The sequence below is a fragment of the Candoia aspera genome, chromosome 6, assembly GCF_035149785.1.
Source record: "Candoia aspera isolate rCanAsp1 chromosome 6, rCanAsp1.hap2, whole genome shotgun sequence".
Taxonomy (NCBI): domain Eukaryota; kingdom Metazoa; phylum Chordata; class Lepidosauria; order Squamata; family Boidae; genus Candoia; species Candoia aspera.
The window spans coordinates 84,443,932-84,465,297 of record NC_086158.1 but is presented as its reverse complement, the minus strand read 5'-3'; the positions used below and the strand labels follow the sequence as shown (position 1 = coordinate 84,465,297).

The window sequence follows — 21,366 nt, the reverse complement described above, 5'->3', positions numbered from 1 at the left end:
AATACATAGTAGTTTCATTTGGCTAACCACTTTTAACATCAGGGGTCCAAAAGAAAAGTGAGCTAAGGGGGTACATAAATCCAATGAATTTTTTTTCCATTTTTCTTTTATTTTCCCCATTTTTAATATTAAAATATTAATATTTTAATATTAAAATATTTTTTAATTATCTTAAACTGAATTCACAAGAAACTCTTATTCATTTCAGAAATGGTTTGCTAGGTGCCTTGTGGGGAAAGGTCAGGGAAATGGAAACTGAATATTCCTTAAGGGTGAGGAACTAATTGTGCTGTTCTTTGAGTTTTGGCCATGTCACAATCCTGTTTATGCCTGCTGTCTTTCTTCCAAATATCCTAGTTCTCTAATGCTCCTTATCAAGATTTATGTAACAAAAGGTTGTTTGCTTGAACTCAGATTCTGGTGAGCATCATAAATTTACAGTTGCTCTTTTGTATGCTGCCAGTTTACTTATTTGATAGCATGATGCTGTTTTTGCAAGAGCTACATAAATAATGAATTCCATGTTGTTTTATGCATCTAATACCTATGTGGTGTTGTTGTTTTCGCTTGTTCTTGGTGTCTGGCACAGTAAATACAAATGTCCCCTTCAGGAATAAAATATTATGGAGCTGAATAATCACCCATACTTGTCATTCTGCAAAACATTATGAATAGTATCTTCAGTGTGTGCTCTCCTGTTTCAAAGAGTGAAAGAGTTCCTGTGAACTGAATATGAAAAAGACAACTGACAGCATTTTCACATGCAGCTGCTTCCACTACTAAATCTCTCCAAGACAGTTTGAAACTGACCCTCCGTTGTCTTCAGTTCTGCTGAAGTCACACAAAAAACATGGAGAGATCACCGTGAAACCATCAGCACTTCCTCCAACTGACCAGTGAGAGAGTGTAAAATTAAAGAAATAAGCAAGTCATTGGAGGAAAATATCCTCCAGGCCACCTTTCCCCCATTCCTTGTTAAATGTAAAATCTCCCTATGAGCTTCCAGGGAAAAATGTGAGAATACTGGCAACCTCACAGCTCAGGAGCTGTAAAAGAGAGGAGAAACAAGAGATGCTACCTATGAGAGGAAACGCACTGCAGCCCTGCAAGGAAACACCAGCTTTGATTTCCTCTCTCATAAACTACAATGGAGTCAGAAAACAATAACATCTCAGCTCTTCAAATCAGACCTCCAAAGGTCTGGAGCTGGTTTGAAACCAGCTCAAAGGGCTCAAGGACAAGTTCCCTGAATGAAACTTCAGTTGGAAAGGCGGGGGGGAAAAAGTAGCACAAATTTAACATTGTCAGTAGAAGGATTTGAGAGAAAGGAAACCAGATTATTTGATATTTGGGTTACAGTTCTAAAATCTTTATAATTTTGTATGTTGTTATATTTTCCTTTGGAATGAGATTGGCCTTCCTTTTAATGAGTGTCATTGAAACAGAATTAGCAATCTGATCTTTTTCACAATAAAAAGTATTGACTAGGCAGAGCTGCCATATTTAGTAAAGGCTGTGGCAGAATAATAATTTTCATCAGAAATAGATTGAGATCCAAATGAAGACCAGTACATATACTCTTCCTACAGAGGAGATATCTCAAAATACTATTATCCTCTACCCAGACTATAGAAAAGTTCTACAATAAAAGATCCCTGATGAGAATAGAGACATGCAGCCATGTTGAGAAATATCATAGTATTTGTCCAATTACTTCCTTCATTACTGGCAATTATGGAGAGGTAGAAACTGTTTATGCCACTAAAACTAAAACATTGTACATGTCTTCTCAGTAATACACTCCACTGAACTAAGATGCTTTGTCCCAGGTAACTTATTTACACTCCAACAATGGAAGTAAAACACTTATCTCTGTCTCCATCATTTTTCAGAAAGAGCACCTACACATAGCCTATTCCTTTTCTCTGTGAAAAAGTGTGTGTTTGTGTCTGTGTGTGCCTTTGAGTCAGTGTTGACTCCTGGCAACTGCCTGGACTAGTCGCTGCAGTTTTCTTTGCCAGGTTTTTCAGAAGTGGTTTGCCATTGCCTACTTCCTAGGGCTGAGAGAGCTGGCTTTGTGCCCATGGCGGGACTCGAACTCATGGTCTCCTGGTTTCTGGCCTGGTGCCTTGACCACTGCACCTAACTGGCTGTCATAGCCTATTCCAAGATCACTGCAATCATCCTATTCCCTGGAAAGGGTGAGATTCATAATCAGTGGCATAGTATTCAACACAGAAGGAATGGCAATGGCAGGAATTGGAAAAGAGATCTCAGTGCTGTTCTACAATGAACCACACAGACAGCCTCTGAGAACCTCGAATGGATTATAATTGCACACCTCTGGTGATTGGAATTGGAGCTAAATGGGAAATGATATTGTCATTTGACATTTTGCAAAACAATAAGAGGGAAAGATTGCTACATATTCATAATTCAAAATGGAAAATATCAAATCAAATAACAGAAAACCCCTTTGGCTATATACTGTGTCAAGTAAATTTTGCATCAGTTTCATCTCAGCATTTTTCCAAGGAAATAAAATGACTTACCTCACTCTACTGATTTTAGAATTTGCAGCACTAAAAATCATGTTCATAATCCGACACAGTGAAATATACAAAGACCACTGGGAAGATAGATGGGTTTGACTGCAGCACTGATTTCAGTGGGGTCTCACTGAATAGCAGATAAAGTGAAACTGAATTTATGCTATTCTAAACAGACAACTATCTTAATTGCCCTGATTGTACTTACCATGAACATATTATTGTGATTTTTGTCTTAATCATCTTGACATATTTGAAAACTTTTTATGGTAATTTACTGATATGCAACAAGATAGAATCCTAATAAAAAATAATGTCTTAATTAGAACTTGCTTTTTAAGTTTCTGGCTTCTGCAGTATTGTAATATAAGCATAAAATGGATTTTTATAACTCTGGGTGATCAGCTTTTTTTTCAAACTGATTTCTTGTTAAGCATTAAGGAAGATTGCTTGATGTTTCTTCAACAGGCACTAATGTGTGAAAGTTTTCCTCTTAAGTACGTAATTGAGTTGTGGGGATGGGGAAGAGGTGTGAAATAGTTTCATGCCAAGTTTCTGGTGTGAGAAAATAAGGTAGCTTGCAATTCTGCATTGGGAACCAGGTAAATTACTAGAGTGAATGAAATGCCACACCATAACCAGTTGGATTTGCAAACTATCGCAAGCTGTTTCCTATGAAGGAGACACATTTACATTGATCTCAACAAGTGTGAAGTGCAAACCCCTTTCCAGAACTTTCAGGAATTCACTAGGAGATAGAAAGAGGGGCGGGGAATCAGCCTTCCCAGTCCCACATCAGGAAATGTGTCCTTGCATACAGAAAGGTACAAGATGAAAGGAACAAGAGATGAGAATTACATTTAAAGTAAAATAATGGCCCATGTACAATCAAACGTTGGTGCTACAGGAAGACAGTTCCTAGTGCAGTCAGTCTTGTTTCCCTCCACAAGGAGAGAGACAGAAGAAGCAGCAGGAAAACTTAAGAGAAATATGAAGGTGAGACCAAGCTGTATGAACTCTCCCACATCTCCCCAGTAGAATTCCATGCTTCAGACATGGAAATTGCATAATAAAATAAAGCTTTGAGGCAGGCAGGCAGGCAGGCAGGTTTATATATAGTTTTATTAACTATTGGAACATTTGTCTCTTGCTTTTCAGTCAAGGTATTCAGGAACCTTTATTAGCCCAAGAAAAGGACAAAGAGTTTATTAGTGAAATTATTCTTGATTTTACTGTTTAATGTCCTTCGGCTATAATAGCAACAGCAACAATCCAGATAGGTAGAAGTGAAACAGCAAAAGGCCCTCCTGTTTTCTCAAGGGAAACAAGGCCTGTGGTGGTGCTGCCAGATGTCTTACTTCCTGGGGCAGTGAAAAGGATCTAAGAATATAATTAATACAAGAAATTGGCAATATCATTTGAACATAGAATAAACATTGACTGCCAACATGATTTAAGTGATTTTGGGGAGGCTGCATGATTCTGGCATAAATTATGATGGGGTTTCTGTTTCATGCAGAAGTTGGCAGAAGTTAAAACCTCAGAAGAAAACAATTCTATGCTACTGAGAAATATAGCCAAAAGATACCAAATAAAATCTGTACTTGTCAAAAGTTCTATAGACACAGATGCAACTTCTTCCTACATATAGCTTCCCATGAATCTCTAATCTGATTTGCACAGAGCAGGAAAAAAAATCAAGAAACCCAAACCTTATAGTCACCAAGAAACACAAATTATATTTAAAGTAAAAATAACAGCCCAAGTACAATCAAGCATGGGTGCTGCAGGAAGAAAGTTCCTGATGCAATCAATTTTGTTTCCATCCACAAGGAGAAAGGGAGAAAAAGTATCAGGAAAGCATAAGGGAATGGTGAATGTGAGACAAAGCTGTATGGATGCTCCCTCACCTCCCCAGTAGAATTCTGTGTTTGAGACATGGAAATTGCATAAATGCCTTATTTGGAGACACTCATGGTACAAGGCAGGAAGAAAGGATGGTTTATGTATAGTTTTATTAACTTTTGCTCCATTTATATCTTACCTTTCAATCCAGGTTTAATCTATGAGCCCTTATTAGTCTAAGAAAATGACAAAAGCTTTATTAGTGAAATTATTTCACTAATTATTTCAACTGGAAAACAGTGGAAATATTAGTAGAAGCCAAACTGAAAAATGCTAGAAAATTCTTAGCAGGGCATTCCAACCAAGCATTGATCAACAGATTCCTAGACTTACCCTATTGATGGACCTATCAAAAGACATAACCAAAGACCCAGCTTGAGTGCATCAGTTCAACATACCAGATTCCCCCCATCACACAACAATCAATCAATTCAACAATCACAGGAAAAGAATACCACCTGTCCTAACAACCATGACACAACCCATCAGAAATCAATACCAACAATCATGTAGGAAGCAACCATCACAAAGATAGAGCCACCATCTTATCAGCTGAATAATCTACCAACAGCAAGGTATCAGTCACTTGTAAAGCAACATCTGCTAACAGAATCACTTATCCAAGTACAGTATGTTCAAAGCAGGCAAGACAGAAGAATATATAATCTGCACTGATGAAGCCACCTAGAAGAGTAATGAAATATCTGCAATCCTTGGAGAACTCCAGCAATAGAACATGTCAATTCTGAGCCACACATTCAACTACCATGACAGTAATGAATCTATTGTAATGTGTCAGATTTCTTGAAACAGAAATGAGAAGCAATGTTGTTCCTATAAGATGGAGCTAATGTTAAATCACAATGTATTTCCCTTCCACCGGCAATAATCTGTATTGCCTAATTCAGTGGTTTCACAGTTCTCCATTTTGATGGTCTGAGATGGCATGAAACCCAAATAAAAGTTATTCACTTGAAACTGTTCTACTTTATGAACTGGAAAAGGTCAAAGATATGCAACACTGAGTCTTCATTACAGACTGATTGCTTATTTCAGGCACACTTTCACATTAGAAGCTACATGAGAGCAAAAAAAATTCTTTTTTTTTTTACTTGGTTTATGATGGAGGTGTTGATTGGAAGGTGGTCTCAGGCTAACAGAGCTGTGCTCTGAAAGGTACTGTGAATGATAAACTGTGTTCCACTGAAATGACATTATTAGCTTTGGCAAGAAGTTTAAACAATTCAGCTATCTCCCAGTTTGCCAACCAGAAAAAAATATCTTTGAAAAAATGTCTGTTTAAATTGCAGAATAATAAAACACCTAGCCCACAGTTCACTGGCATGCATGCTCATTGTTATGGGAAGGTGTGCATATAGTGGGGAAAGATAATCAGGAACGATGCCAAGCAGCTGTTTCAGGGGAGATCTCTGTACTCTTGGGCTGCTGATTTGGCTGCTCTCGGTTTTCTGCCAGGCTACCAGTTTAACATGAGCAGCTGGATCAGGGTTGCAAATGTACCCACGAGTCTTCAGTGAACAAGGCTCTAGGTCATTATTAAGGACATGCACATAAAACCTCTTTACACTTCTATCTAGCCAGAGGAGGGCAATGGTCTGTATGTCACACAGACTTTACAAAGCAAGAGAAACCATTAAAGTCCAGACTGTGAGTTAAATGTATCCTATGAGTTAAACTATCTTTAGTAAGAACATACTCAAAATAGTATGTATGTATGTATGTATGTATTTATTTCACAATCCAAATGGACTCTGGATGGGATACATCCAAGTCCAAAGAAGTGCACAGATAAATAGATAACCAAAATCAACAATTAAAAAAAAAATAGCATCAAAGGCACAATTCAATTAACTAAATCCCCACTGGAACAGTGCTGCTGAGATTTGTTTTCAGAATACCTGTAAAATAAAAACTATCCCTACTACTAACCTACCTTCTCCTTTGTTTTCCCTTATCATACTTCTCATGTTTTTTCAGCCCTATCGGGTAGACCAGACTAAGAAACAAACACTGTGCAGACTTAAAACTACTTTTGTTACACTGGCTATAGTAACAGAATCTTGCAAGTCTGTTTCCTTTCTCCCCTGTTTTATCTTCATGTGAATTAAGGGTAGGGAGGCTGCCTGAGGCATTTTTGTAAGGCACTTGCTTTGCCGGGGCTCAATGCTCATTTATCTGCTAATTGCTTTGGTGACAGATCTTCACTCTGTCCTTCAAAGCCATATTCTGCACACGTTTTCACTTTAGCTAAGTTCCAGGATCAAAAACAAGCTTGGAGTGGCAAAGCAGAGAAGTAAAATAGAAGGTAAAACTTGTGTCCCATATCTACCTCATAAGCAAATAAACCAATGCAAGTTTAATAAATGTTTGTATCTCATTTGGTTTGGTCTTGTATAGGCTTTTATTTTTAGCAGAACTAGATTATGAAAGGGCATTTAATTCTTGCTATACTTTACAAGAAATTATAGCATTTTTATCTTTTCCTATTTTTACTTATTAAAAGACCCTATTCCAATTTATGTTTGTAGATTATTATAAATGAAATTGAAAAAGTAAGGTGATAGCATTCTTGTGAAACACGAGGTGTATTATAAAGGCAATTATGGGGTTTAAAATTCAAGTTACCAAGATAATTTTAGCATGATGACAAATAATTAACTGGTCCATGTGCTTCTGGTTTAATAATTCGTTCTGCAACATGCTGTTAGCTGTAGTAATTCCTGAGTATCTTCTTGACAAAGAAAATAGGCACCTGACAAAGAATATAAACAATACAATAGTATTTGAAGCATGGAGTCAGTTGTAACGTACAACGTGTTATGCTTTTCCTGTTAGCTTACCTGATTAGAAATGAGCCTTGCAAGCATATCCATCCTAGATCCTGACTCTGAGATCATTTTAGCTGCATTAATCACATCTGATGTATTCTTCAGTGGCCCTCTGCCCCTTTAATTAAAACAACATGTATATAATGAATATTAAGTATCTGGTACTGTCTTAGAATAAATATGAGAACACAGTTTCTTTTAGTCCTCTAATAATGTCTCTGTCACATTTGAAAACAAAAGTTTCCCAACAGGTGTGATCAAGGTAGTGGCTGCAACCAGGCGATCAAATTTTATCTATTTTGTGATGCCCCTGTTTCTCAAGGTGGCCTACTATCCACCCATAAAAATATTTTAAATCAACATCTAAAACATAAACTAAGAACAACAGCAAAGTAGGAATGGTTCATGTTATTTGGATGAACAGGAAATGAAGAAAATTACTAAAACTAAAGTGATTGTTAAACTAAATTTATGGTCGGAGGACAAATTAATATACCACATATATGAAAACAGCCAGAAGAAAAAGAAAACTATAAAAATAAATGTATGTGTGTGTGTGTGTGTGTGTTCACACATACATAAAGGAACAAATAATCAAGATTGCTAAACAATCTTCTTGCGGCAATAGCAATTTCAAGAAACTTGGCAACCCTACAACAAAATTTGCTGAGAAGATAGAAGGAAGGAGACAAGCAATCTCTTCATCCAATCTTGCATGACTATAAGTCAGAAAAGGTGTCACAAATTAAACACAACTTACCATCTAAACAGAGCATTTCAAGATCACTTGTGAATCTTTCTATTTCCTTTAAGGGGGATTGCCAAAGACCTTCTTGAATGGGAATTTCAAATATTTTTAAAAAGGAAGGAGGCAAAACGTCAATCTTCTGTGGGATGCTTAGTGTTTTGCATGAGAGAATGGACTCCCAAACAGATGCCTGGCATACCAAATAGGGTGGGGGTTTTGAGCGGGCACAAGTCCTCCTCAATATCTGTATTGAGGGCTGTGGTGACAAGGTTTGAAATTCACATTGTCTTACAATGTAAAAGAGAACTTTTATAAAATGATGTACCATTTGTATACAATACCAGAGAAATTGTCTAAGATGTATAAAGGTACTTCTAGTTACTGATGGAAAAGTAAAAAAACATGAAGGGACATATGTTGATACAGAGAGTTTTAAAAATTAATATTCAGATGAAACTGGACGTTTTCTTATTAGGACTTATGGACAGCCAGCCAGAAAAGGCTCATGGATGATTGGTCTATATATGGTGACCGCAGCAAGGCTATTATTTACACAAAGATGGAAGAATACAGAAATACCCATAATGGAGGAATGGATTGTGAAGATGGCAGAGCTTGCAGAAATGGCTAAATTGACTTGTTTGATTAAGGAGGGAACAACAATTACTTTTATAAAAGACTGGAAACCCTTTATGGGCTTTTTGCTGAAAATGGACAAAAATGAATTGGTGATTTCAGGATTTATTGATTAAAAAGGTTTGTTTATGGGAAGAAGGGAACCATGATATGTAATTTGGGAGGTTGGACATGGTAATTACTATGTTTGTAACTGCTGCAAAGAAGAAGTCACTTCTTTAGATATTTTTTGTTTTCTCTTTTTCTTTTGTCATCTTTCACTTTTTCTTTTGTTCTTTCATATTTCTTTCTTTTTTACTTTTCCTTTTATGTTTCCATAGTTTTTTAATCTTATTAAAATTTTATTTTAATGGATATTATATTTAAAAAAATATCTGTACTGAGGGCCTGAAATCTTTTTCTGGGCCAAGCAAGAAGAGGAAGAATAATGATATCTGAAAGATACTCTGATCTGCGTATTAGTAAAGATTATTTGTCTTCAATCTCCATGCTAGTGATACCACTGATCCCTACTTATATCCAGAATTGATTAACTCCAAACTGAAGAGGGTTAAAAAGAAGAGAAAAAGAAAAAAATGTGGGAAACTGCCCCCCACATGCCTTATTTTCAAAGCATTTTTAATGAACGACTGATCCCAAAAGCACATTCACAGTGGACTTCAAATGAATTAGATTTGGTTTTAGCCATTCTTCTCATTCCCTCAGAGGAAGGAATAATTTTCTATGTGTGGTTTCTTTAAAAACAAACATTAGAGCTTGAATTTCCAGCAGCCAATTTTTCCAATTACTTCGTTGAACATAATCCTGTGAATTAAGTTTGGCTAGAACATTTCATTCTCAAAACAAGCCTGCATTGTCTTCATTATTGTTTGATTAGCTTGACTGAACCTGCATTTTTGGATTCTGAAGTGACATTCTTCAGGTGTCTCCAGCAGCAGTGTCCATGGAAAGTGGGGTCAAAATAGATGCAAAATAGATGCAAGATACATCACATACATACAAAAGGGACAGGGCTTGCATCACAGTGCAGCTTGCACCATTTTGCCTGTTTTGATCCTCCTTGTGATGCCACTGATCTCTAGAAAAGCACAGCTATGAAGCTTTGTTTCTACCTTCCAATGCATCATAAGATGTTTAGAAATAGCAGCTACTGTACAGCCATATGACCAGCACAGACCATGCACTGACTTTTCAATTATTATTATTAAGCAATCTGTACGGATTTTACATATGACAAAATCACCCACTATGTAGCTTCTGAAGAGTGTAATGTGGGATCTGAATCAGAAAAACTCTTGGTATGAGCAAAGCAAATACCAAAATAAATCCCAAAGCCCACCTGTGAGGGGCAATGATTAAATGGCAATGATTTCTTTTTTATATAAGTTTGTTTATTCATTTTTAACAAATTTTAATAACCACCCCCACATAAAAAAAGGGAAAGAGACAAAAATTTATTAAAAAGCCAGCAAGAAAAAGCAGTAATAAACTAAGAAAAAAGAAACGACAAAAAAGGATTACTAACTACCTATACACATCTCATATCCATTAAATATTAAACAATATTTAAATGTTTCTAGATTAAAGAGAATAAATCATAATACTCTATTGTAAAATGTCATGAAACCTGTGCCAAAGGGAAAGATATTGTGTCATTGTTTTGATTAGTAGATAAAATTGCCTTTTTAAAATGAGATAAATTACATGTCTCTTACATGTCCTTAGTATTGGGAATAATACTACTTTCCCAGTTTCTTAAAACAATTCTCTTGTCAGATCCCCTGATCAAAGGTTTCACAGAAACCCTTATCGGAGCATCTTCCATCATTTTCTTCTCCCAGGTTGCCAGATGGGAGGGGTGTGTGAAGTTGGAGTGTAAAGTGGTTTATTATGGCTATGGAGCACATCAAGGACACAAGGTTGAGATATGCCAGGAATACCATCTAGATGGGAGGAGGAGTGATGAGTGACATGTTTCGTGGAAAGGGGACTAACTGAGGGGATGGGATGTAGTTTTAAATTAGGTTTGCACGGGAAATCTTTAATTGCAGCTTGCCTTCTGTACCGTTCATTATGCTTCATTAAAACAGTTGAAGGAATCCCAGCCTCCTGACTGTGTATGTGTGAATGCTCTAATGATCAGGTGCTGACATTAAGCTGTGAATCCATAATTTCGAAAACTCTTCCTGAGCAAGTAATCAGCTGAGAGTTGACGAACCATGCCTAAACACGGAAAGTCCCAGGCTAAGCAGCCATTGCCTCTACCGTCATTTGAGAGGACCGTGCTGTATGCCAAAGTGGAAGAAGGAAAAATTGAGATGGAGGAGAGTTCGGGGAGTGGAGACAGCGAGTGCAAGGTGGAACCCCGGCTCAACCAGACAGAGTTAGAAAGTGCCCTCCACTCCCTCAATTTCGTGAGAGAACCTCAGATGCTGAGTGTTATCATCGAAGAACCACAGGGGGGACCTTCCCAGATCGGTGCCAGAGAAGAATAGGGGAGACCCCCTCCACCTGTGGAGGTGCAAGTAAGAGTGTAGAGTCTGGGGTCGCATGGAACCATTCCAGATTTGAATGGAACTCTGCAAGACATGCGGAATTTGGAGGTAAGGATGTCTGCCATGGAAGTGGTGTTGCAGAAGGTATCAAGAAACCTGGAGACCATGGCTTACCCCTTGGCAGAAATCTCAACTCAGCTATCCAGGGCGGAGTCACCAGACTCACGAGGAAGACAGCGTATTCTAACCCCAACCCAGGATTTCGAGTCCCCAGTGAGACACAGGTGGAGTGGGGGCCACCCAGAAAGCCAAGGAGATGGGGGTAAAGTGCTGCCCAGTGGGGCAACACAGAGCACAACCCCAAAGAACATACAAGTTCAGTTCGATGGAGACCCATGACAGTTGGCGTTCTTCCTGACCGTGTCCATATACATGAAGGAATATGGCTCTTGTTTCCCCACTGAGTACAAGAAAGTCAGCCAGGTGGGTGCTAGACTCAGGGGACTGGCTGCTGAATGGTTTGTGCAATTGCACGATACCATGGCCCCAGAGCTGGGTAGCCTGTGAGAGTTCATGAGGGCACTGAGAGACTGGTTCGAGGACCCACTGGACAAGATGAGAGCAAAGACAGGTATCCAGCAACTTAGGCAAGGGGGAAGAACTGTGGCAGAGTATGCCATGGAGTTCAGGGCTCTTGCCAGAAAAGTTATGGACTGATCAGAAACCACAAAGATTGATTACTTCAAGGGGGGATTGCAGCCAGAGATTCTGAGGTGGGCACCCTGCCATGGAGACCTCCCCCCCCCCACTCTGAAGGATTGGATCTGCCTTGCAGGGGAGGTGGAGAATACCCAGAACCAGTTCCGTCAGCAGCTCTGAGCTAAAACGATGGGGGAAAATACAGTAGCCCCAAGTCAATTCCCTTTCACCCAACAAAGACAATTCTGTGACAGGGATGATCGGAAAGACTGGCCAGGGAAGAAAGGCAGCTGTTTCAAGTGTGGGAAGGACACCCACAGAGCAGCAGAATGCCCAGAAGCACTGAAAGGAGCAACCAAGTCAACTAAAACCCCGCCGACCAGATGCAAGGCAGCAGCTGCAGCCGCGCTGACCCAAAAGGATCCAGACCTGAAGGCTCAAATGGAATCCAGCCAAGACTCCAAACAAGAGGATCTAGAGCCAGCAGGAAACAAGCTTCACCTGTCCTAAATCACACCCACGAGCAGGTGGAAACCCCAGGGCACAACATGCCTACTTCGGACATAGACGACAAAGACCCTTTGCTGAGTGATGATTGCCCCACCTTGTTGGTGAAGGTAGAATTAAAAAACTTAAGAACCCAACACAAAGTCATTTTGACAGCAATATTAGACTCAGGGTGCACAAAATGCTTAATACACCCTGCCCTCATTGACACACTGAGCCTTAAAACCAAGAGGCTTAAAAATCCCATTATTTTCACTCTGATTGACGGCTCAGTTGCCCACGGGGGTCCCGTGGAATTCCGGACTGAGACTTTGGCCATGAGGTTGGGGGGGCATAAACAAACCTTGCAATTTATTGTAGTCCCTATTGCCAACTATTCTATTATACTGGGACTCCTGTGGCTAAAGAGCAGAAAGCCACAGATCAATTTGGACTCAGGTGCCTTATTGTTTAAAAATGGAGTTGGCAACCTCTTTACTGTACTCCAACCGGGAGGGGAGGTAGCTGGCACACTTCTCAGCCACACATCCCCACCTGAAGCTTTGGCACAACCCGACATTCCACCTGAATATGCAGACTTTATTGATGTCTTCGATGAGAAAGAGTGCGACCAGTTGCCTCCTCACAGAAAAACTGACTGTGCAATTGAAATAGACCCAAAGGCTAAACTATCTAAGCCTAAAATGTATGCCATGTCTGAAACTGAGAAACATGTTCTCAGGGAATTTATTGACAAAAGTTTATCAAGGGGGTTCATTGAGCCTGCAAATTCGCCTTTGGCTGCCCTGGTACTTTTCCGGGCAAAGAAAGATGGCTCTTTCAGACTCTGCATGGACTACCATGGAATAAATGCCATGTCAATTAACAATCAATACCCTCTTCCCTTAATGAAGGACATGGTATCGCATTTATCACAGGGAAAAGTGTTTACCAAACTTGACCTCAGAGAAGCTTACTTTAGGATTCGGATTTGGGAGGGGAATGAATGGAAAACAGCATTTAACTGCCCTCTTGATTCCTTTCAGTACAAGGTCCTACCATTTGGGTTGGCAGGGGCCCCTGGAGTGTTTATGCAATATATCAATGAGGTCATCCACAAGCATCTGTACAAAGGGGTCCTGGTTTACTTAGATGACATTTTGATTTATTCTGACAACTTCAAAGACCACATTCAGCTTGTTAGAAAGGTCTTGTGCAAACTGAGAGATGCTAAGCTGTATGCCAAGCTCTCTAAATGCAAGTTCCACAAGTCTCAACTGGACTATTTGGGCTATCGAATTTCTTCCAAAGGGGTTGAAATGGATCCTGCCAAAGTGCAAGACATCATGGGGTGGGAACCCCCTCACACCAGGCATCAACTTCAAAGTTTTCTAGGCTTCGCGAATTTCTATAGAAATTTTATCCCCCAATTTGCTCAAATTGCTTTGCCTCTCATTGACTTGTTAAGAACTAGGGGGAGGAGGGAAACCCGCAAAGTTACCTCCCCCAAGGCTCCATGGAAGGAAATAGCCATGGATTTTATTGTGGATTTACCTGAGAGTAAAAACAAGACTGTAATTTGGACTGCCATTGACTTATTTTCCAAGCACGCTCATTTTATACCTTGTACTAAGATCCCAACTGCTCAGCAATTAGCCAAGCTGTTTCTCACACACATCTATAAAATTCATGGGTGTCCCACGCATGTAATTTCTGACAGAGGCGTCCAATTTACTTCCAAATTTTGGTCCGCATTTTTGAAATTAATTGTTGTTCAGCAATCCCTCAGCTCGTCAAGCCATCCCGCCACTGATGGGGCGACTGAACGAGCTCAGTCTGCTCTAGAGCAATTCTTATGCTGCTACATTAGCTTTAAACAGGACAACTGGGTGGACCTCCTGCCTTCTGCTGTGGTTGCTTATAATAATGCAGTTCACCAAAGCACTGGATTTTCCCCTTTTCACATTGTTTACAGCCAGGACTTTGTTCCAATACCTGAACTTCAACTGCAACTCATGCCTGACTCCTCCATAGCCGACCGGGCTGCACAGATTGCCACTAATTGACCGGTCATCTGCCAGGCACTCATGAAACTCAGAAAAAGTTTGCTGACCATCACAGATACCCGGAGTGGAAATTTAAACTGGGAGATCTGGTTTACCTCTCTACTAAATTTTTATGCTCCCAACAACTCTAAAAAAACTTGCTCCCAAGTTTGTTGGACCTTTTCCCATTACTAAAATAATTAATGCTGTGACTGTTCAATTGCAATTACCTCCCACCCTAAAAAGACTTCACCCTGTTTTTCATTGCAGCTTGCTTAAACCTGCACTGGAATGTTCTAAGTGGCACCAGCCTGCAGTAACCCCTCCACCCATCATGGTCGATGGCCACCAGCATTTTGAAGTTAAAGACATTCTGGACTCTCGTTTTTTTCGCAAATCTTTACGGTACTTAATTCAATGGAAGCATTTTCCAGATCCTGAGTGGGTTAATGCATGTCCTGTTAATGCTCCTCTTTTAACCAAAAAGTTTCATGCTAAGTATCCTTCTAAGCCCTCTCCTGCCTAGCCTCATTATTTCATTTACTTAATAATTTCATTTTTTTAATCTGTCTTGGGGGGGCGGTATGTCACATCCCCCAATCAAAGGTTTCACAGAAACCCTTATCGGAGCATCTTCCATCATTTCCTTCTCCCAGGTTGCCAGATGGGAGGAGTGTGTGAAGTTGGAGTATAAAGTGGTTTATTATGGCTATGGAGCACATCAAGGGCGCAAGGCTGAGATAAGCCAGGAATACCATCTGGATGGGAGGGGGAGTGACAAGTTTCGCAGGAAAGGGGACTAACTGAGGGGATGTAGTTTTAAATTAGGTTTGTGCAGGAAATCTTTATTAGCAGCTTGCCTTCTGTACCATTCATTACGATTCATTAAAACAGTTGAAGGAATCCCAGCCTCCTGACTGTGTATGTGTGAATGCTCGAATGATCAGGTGCTGACATCTCTTAGCAATACCCCACATCCGGAATTGCCATAATTCCTCAAAAATAGTCAAATTTCAGTTTTAGGATATAACTTAACACAACATTAAGATCTTCAACATTAAAAGATTTCCTATAAATCTTATGTATATTAATGTTATTCCAGAAAGATGCTCACAAGGCCAAACCATATGAGTCAATAACCCCTCAAATTTTTTATATCAACAACAAAGAATCTCTGATGTCTGTCTTTTCAAATATATTTTTTGGAGTGTCGATAAACTCAAAATATTTTGATGAATCCATTTTCATCTTAAATCCAGTGAAACTAATTTGACATTTTTAGGACCTACAACCATTGATGTTCTATTATCGGATGTTCCAATTTTTTTGTCCATTACCTGTAAATGTCACTAATATCAGCTTTGAAAATATTTAGTTTTTGACACAGATATGTCGGTTTAATTTTAGACATTAACTCCATTGGGATGAAAGCACCTCTGGTTTCCTGGAAGCAGCCAAAGCTGCTGGTTCATACTGAACTTTGAGACATGCTTGAGTTGATTATACTGCCACTGTTGTGAATTAGATTGGCAAAATTCCATTTGAAGTCTAGAAAAATCCTTATAGCAAAGTAATTGGTTTTAAAGTGAGTATTCCAGATTCTGCCCAGTTTCCAATAGAACATTCCCCCCACACACACATTTTAGAAGTAGAGCTTTTCCATAGTTAAATATTCATGGGCCTCAATATTAAGTGGCAGTGATATCCTCAGGTCAGATAGATTTGCAAGGATCCTACTTTTGCAAGCCCAAGGCCTCTTTCACTTTTGCCTCATTTCCCCAACACAAGAAATGAACTCAAAATAAGAAGCCCAAAGTATGCAATGATATTGAGGGTAACCAGTACAAACTTGTAATATGTCCTATCGGAAGTACCACAATCTAATTTATACCTAAAGTTTCATGAATTGAGAAAGAAAAGCTCTTTTTAAAAAAAAAACTGAAATCACACTTTCTACATTTCTAAAAGTAATTAGCACCAACATATGTGCTTTGCTGGTTCTACCATGATGCTCAGACGCTTGTGGAAGCAGCTTCATCAAATGATAACATAGGAAGAAGAATATTATGGTTTGCCACCTGCAAATCAATCAAGTGGACAACTTAAAACTTAGCAGTCTTGCCTCAGCTGGGAACCTACAATGAATACTACTTTCCTTCAGAAGTTAGATATGGGAGTAAAGTACTTGGCTTGGTAGAAATGGATACTTACAGAAAAACATGCCCTTGGACGCATTCTAGGGCTGTATCCAAAGTATCCCTTTGAAAGGAATGGGTTAATGCTGAGATTTCAATTCAGTAAAAGTAGTCACTTAAAATGAGCCAGTTTGGTGTAGTGGTTAGACACCAGGTTACAAACAGGAGACTGAGAGTTCTAGTCCTGCCTTAGGCATGAAACCATCTGGGTGATCTTCTTCTATTTTTGCCAAATGTCAAGCTAAGATTTCTATTTCAGGTTTTTTCAGTTATGACCTTGAACTCTTCAGCTTTTCATTACAATTTTAATGGCTATTTCATTCTGATTTCTTCTTGCTTTTATTTATATTTTCCTTCTTGTAAACATCACAGATCACACAACACAGCAGCACAAACTTGTAATATGTCCCATCAGAAGTACCACAATCTCATTTATACCTAAAGTTTCATGAATCGAGAAAGAAAAGCTTTAAAAAAAAAAATCTGAAGTCATACTTTCTGCATTTCTCAAAGTAATTAACATCCATGTAGGTACTTTGCTGGATCTTGCTGGGTACTGAGAGCTGCACATTTTTTTTTTTTTTTGCACCATTTGGCTGATTTTCTTGATCAGCTATTTGGCAAGACCAGATAATTCAATTGCAAACTATCCATCCTGAACAGGATCCCTGTCAGGAAGTAAGATAAAGCTTCTTTCCTCCAGCCCAGTGATGGTGGTGAAGATGTGTGTAGGACTGAATGTGTGCCTGCACAGTTCTTAATTCCCAAGAAGGAAAGAGAGGTAATCTTTAGAGATGAAAAGACTGACCACTTCCATTTAAGTGAATAAATAATTTCTGCTAAGAGCCATCTGATATCTTTGAATTGACTATAGCTTTATATAATCATCCAAAACAGGTTTTGTTCTAATCTTAGGAGCATTGTGCTAACTTTGAATGACTTAAACAAAGGAATAAAAGAGTGCATTTTTTACTAAATAGCATATTGCCTGAGAGTATGCTGGTAATGTATTATATATTGATTTTCATTTTATTGGCTGTTTCTTTTTAAATGTCATTTAAATTGTCATATCATGAAAGGAACTTCCAAATTAAAAAAAAATGTTCTGAGAAGATATCACATAAGATATAAGAAATGAATTTGGAGATAGCATTATGGAAGGCTATTTGACATGTATTGGCATAAAATGACTGAAAATAATGTTAATCATTGCCATTTAAATCAAAGTCATAAAGAGAGAGGGGGGAGAGAGAGAGAGATGGAGAGAGATTATATTATTAAAGCATATTGAAATGGAATCCAAAAGTTTAAATCTTTGCGGAAAAAGAATTATTTTTCATCTTATATTTGATTGCCAACATGCTTCACCAGTTGAAATCTCTCTCTTAATCAACAGTTAGCAAGCAGGCAGGCAGGCAGGCAATATGTAGATAAATAAAGAATGCTTTTGCTGTTAGATAACTATGAGAAGCTGGAATAATTATTGGTCCACAAGTAACCTTAACAACAACTGCCACCAGTCTCTCCCTTTTATAGGAAAGGTAGAAGCCCAGTGAAGTGGCAACATTTAGCCAATCTTAACTGATTTCAAAAAGCTACACAGAGACAGAGCTGGTTAGGATCAGGAAATCCCACCAGGAATCCCAAGGGTTTAGGGCCGAGCTACAAGATGAAAAACATCCTGGAAGAAGACAACAATGGCAAATCATTTCTTTATTGTTGCCAAGAAAACTGTGTGCATGTGTCCACGAAGACAGTAGGAGCTGAGCTTTCTTTAATAGGCTGTGTCCCTGCTGATGGTGCACTTGGGGCCTTGCTGATGAGCTGAGCTGCACTTCCCATAACCCCAGCCTAGAGAGTCACTGCAACGAGCCTGTACAGACTCACTGCACAATTTAGAATCCTGAACAGTTCCAAATTTGCAGAACTTCTCCACGGAGCAGGAAGCTCTTCACTGCACACAACCACCCTCTATTTATGAAGGAGAATGATGGCAGAGGAAATAATTGTTAACATGCTAATTTCTTGTTCCCCCTCTTTGCAGGTAGAGCTTTCGTACATTTGAAATGACTGAAGAGGACTAATGAAGCAGATGGTATTGAAAATAAGGCTATTGCTTAGTACTATCACTCTGCTATTACCACTTGCCCAGAGGTATAACCATATTGTTAGCTAGAAACAAATCAATATGTTACTTCCTATTGAAGGAAGCAAGGAAAAGAAGCCGCTCAGAAAGGAGAGAAGATATGGATAAGAGAGGTCAGTTCCAAGTTTTACTTCATTTTAGACTTTGATCCTGCTATCTCTTGCCACACATTTGCCATATCTGAATGATGGCAGCTTTGAGGTATTAAAAATAAAATAGAATTATTTTAGAATAAGGGAAAAATTGGGATCTTCACCAATTCCAGCTGGTGAAATGAGTGGGAGTTGCATAGGAATGCCAAGATGCTGCTGTTGTACAATAAGAACCTTTGGGCCCTTTCCTGTACCTTGTGTGCCATTCCCAGGTCAGCCCAGGCCTGACTGTCTCCACAACCACTGCTTCTTTAGAGAGCTGGGCTGGTATTTTTCCAGCTCCTCAATGATTTATGTATTTAAGATATTAAAATGTCTCAGCTGTGCATAAAACAAAAATTGGTTTGGAACCAAAGTTATTAGTGGAAATAATGGGTTGGCTTAATTCTCCTTAAAATGTGCTTTAGCCTGCCTCAAATCTGGAGTGAAATTTCACTTTGATTCATTTCCTAACATCTCATGCCATCACATTAAATATAGTGGAAAAATCAACATGCTTTTCTAGCTTTTATGGCATGGTTCAATAGGCAGGCATATTCCAGATGCTGTTTTTTCTTTGCATCTTGAGTTTTATTTTTTTTTATTTATTTAAATTTATCCCCCCCCAACTCCAGTGGACTTAGTGGAGTTGTCTGCATATTGATGTCTGCAAACCAGTGGTGATGTGGTACAAATTCTAAAACCTCTGACTCCATACCATCTTCAGAAAACCAATTTGCAGAAATAGATGAACACTCCATTCAAGAAGTTCATCTTATGTTTATGGGCATTTGTGTTTTGGGGGACAAACTGTGAGCTGCTCTCAGTGTTCCCCACCTAACATTTCATTCAGCCCAGCTAGGAGAATAATTCTCACATGCAATTTGGCTGGCATGCTACTGTCACAGAGATTGCTGCCATGCAACGTTCTCAGAATGTGCTGAATTAAGACATTTTATAGAGTTCACTAGAATGCCACCTGTACATGTTCACTGATCCAGCACCATCATGACTAGAAGGCTTTTGAGGCTCCTCAGCAGATTGGTTAATGGTTTCAAAATCATATTTACAAATAAAGGTGGACTTGTGCATGGACTGTAGGTGAGCTGGGAGATGAATGCTAGAAACTTACTTGCTTCTCTGTTTCTGAAGGAAGGGGGATTAGTTGTTTCATAATTCATAGCACTTGAAATTCCTGGGGCAGCATATAGCAACTAGCCAGTCTGAAACAGAAAAAGTGAGCTGTTATTGGCTGGTATTTCTCTCTGATATTGCCTATCTTAGGCTGAGCAATGCCTGGTTAAAGATGCTGTCTGCCAGCTCCAGATTTGCAGCATTTAGAGAGGATCATGTTGGAAAATTTTTATTTGCAAAGGTTAAGAACAATGTACAGAGCTTGTGGATTGGTTTTAAAATTATTTGAGAATATTACAAAATAGAAAAATTGATGATGTGGCAGGCTTCAGGATAACCCTTTCTAATTGACAGAGGCTACTGGATTTCATAGAAATGGGTGCAACAGTTTATGAAATTATGAAAAAACAGTATATATGATATTAAAATAATTATTTTCTGCTCAACTTACAGCAAAATAACAAACAATATAATTCTAGACCTCTAGAGATAACGGTAGCTCTGTTCTTGCTTTCAATGAAGAGAAGGCCTCTGAAGACAGTAGAAAAAAATGATCTTGCCACTTCCGCATCTACAGAATTTGTACTCATGACCAGAGTGACCTATAGGTAATACCAAATCACCAAGGGCAATATAAAAAGGGTGAAGGGTGAAGGAAAGAGCCTAAACTAAAAGGTGCTACAGCAAAGAAAAAAATAGGATGCATGAAAATTGGATATAGGAACAATTTGAAGAAATAATTAATCTGCAATTAAATAACAAAAGGAACCAGCAACTCCAAATCTCAAAACTAAAGAACAAATATCTTCACATTTTCTGTCTGAAGAGCCCTTTGAGTTCTTAACTCAAAGTAAAAAAAAAAAAAGAAGTCTATTGTAAAAGTACACTCTGGATTTATCACTCTTCTCTCTAGCATTTTCTACTTATGGACAGCTAGGGAAATAAGGGGGGGGGGGAAGTCCAGCACACTGAATTGAGAAGGGCAGTAAAAACTTCATGATTCTGATCCCAATGTTGACCCTTGGAATAAGTTTCATTTACCTTGGATGCAAGTTCATTCCAACTGAAAGTTGTCTGAATCTCCTAAGTTGATTAAACTTTGACTTAGATCTGTGTTTTGTCTGAGGTAAATGTGCAGTTTTGGTGGATAGTGTATAGCATATATGGCACTATGTGTACAGCAGGAGAGAGAGCTGCAAAAGGATAAAAACATGGTACCATCTATTGAATGGGAGGAATATAAAGTAGGCCCCATGGCTATTCAAAATAGCAGGATAAAAATATTTTGCCACTGACAACCTCTGATCAGTGCCTTCAGCCTAAGTCTGCTAGCTCATGGAGGCTAAAA

The 21,366-nt window shown here is 38.8% G+C and overlaps 1 protein-coding gene across 1 annotated transcript in view; it reads right to left on the bottom strand.

Annotated features, from left to right (window-relative positions):
* CTNNA3 (catenin alpha 3) overlaps nt 1-21,366 on the bottom strand; it is a 781,530-nt gene that overhangs the window by 19,747 nt on the left and 740,417 nt on the right. The window contains exon 16 of the mRNA XM_063307559.1: nt 7,316-7,421. Within this exon, the coding sequence (XP_063163629.1) occupies nt 7,316-7,421 (106 nt within the window). The remainder of the gene's footprint in view (nt 1-7,315; nt 7,422-21,366) is intronic.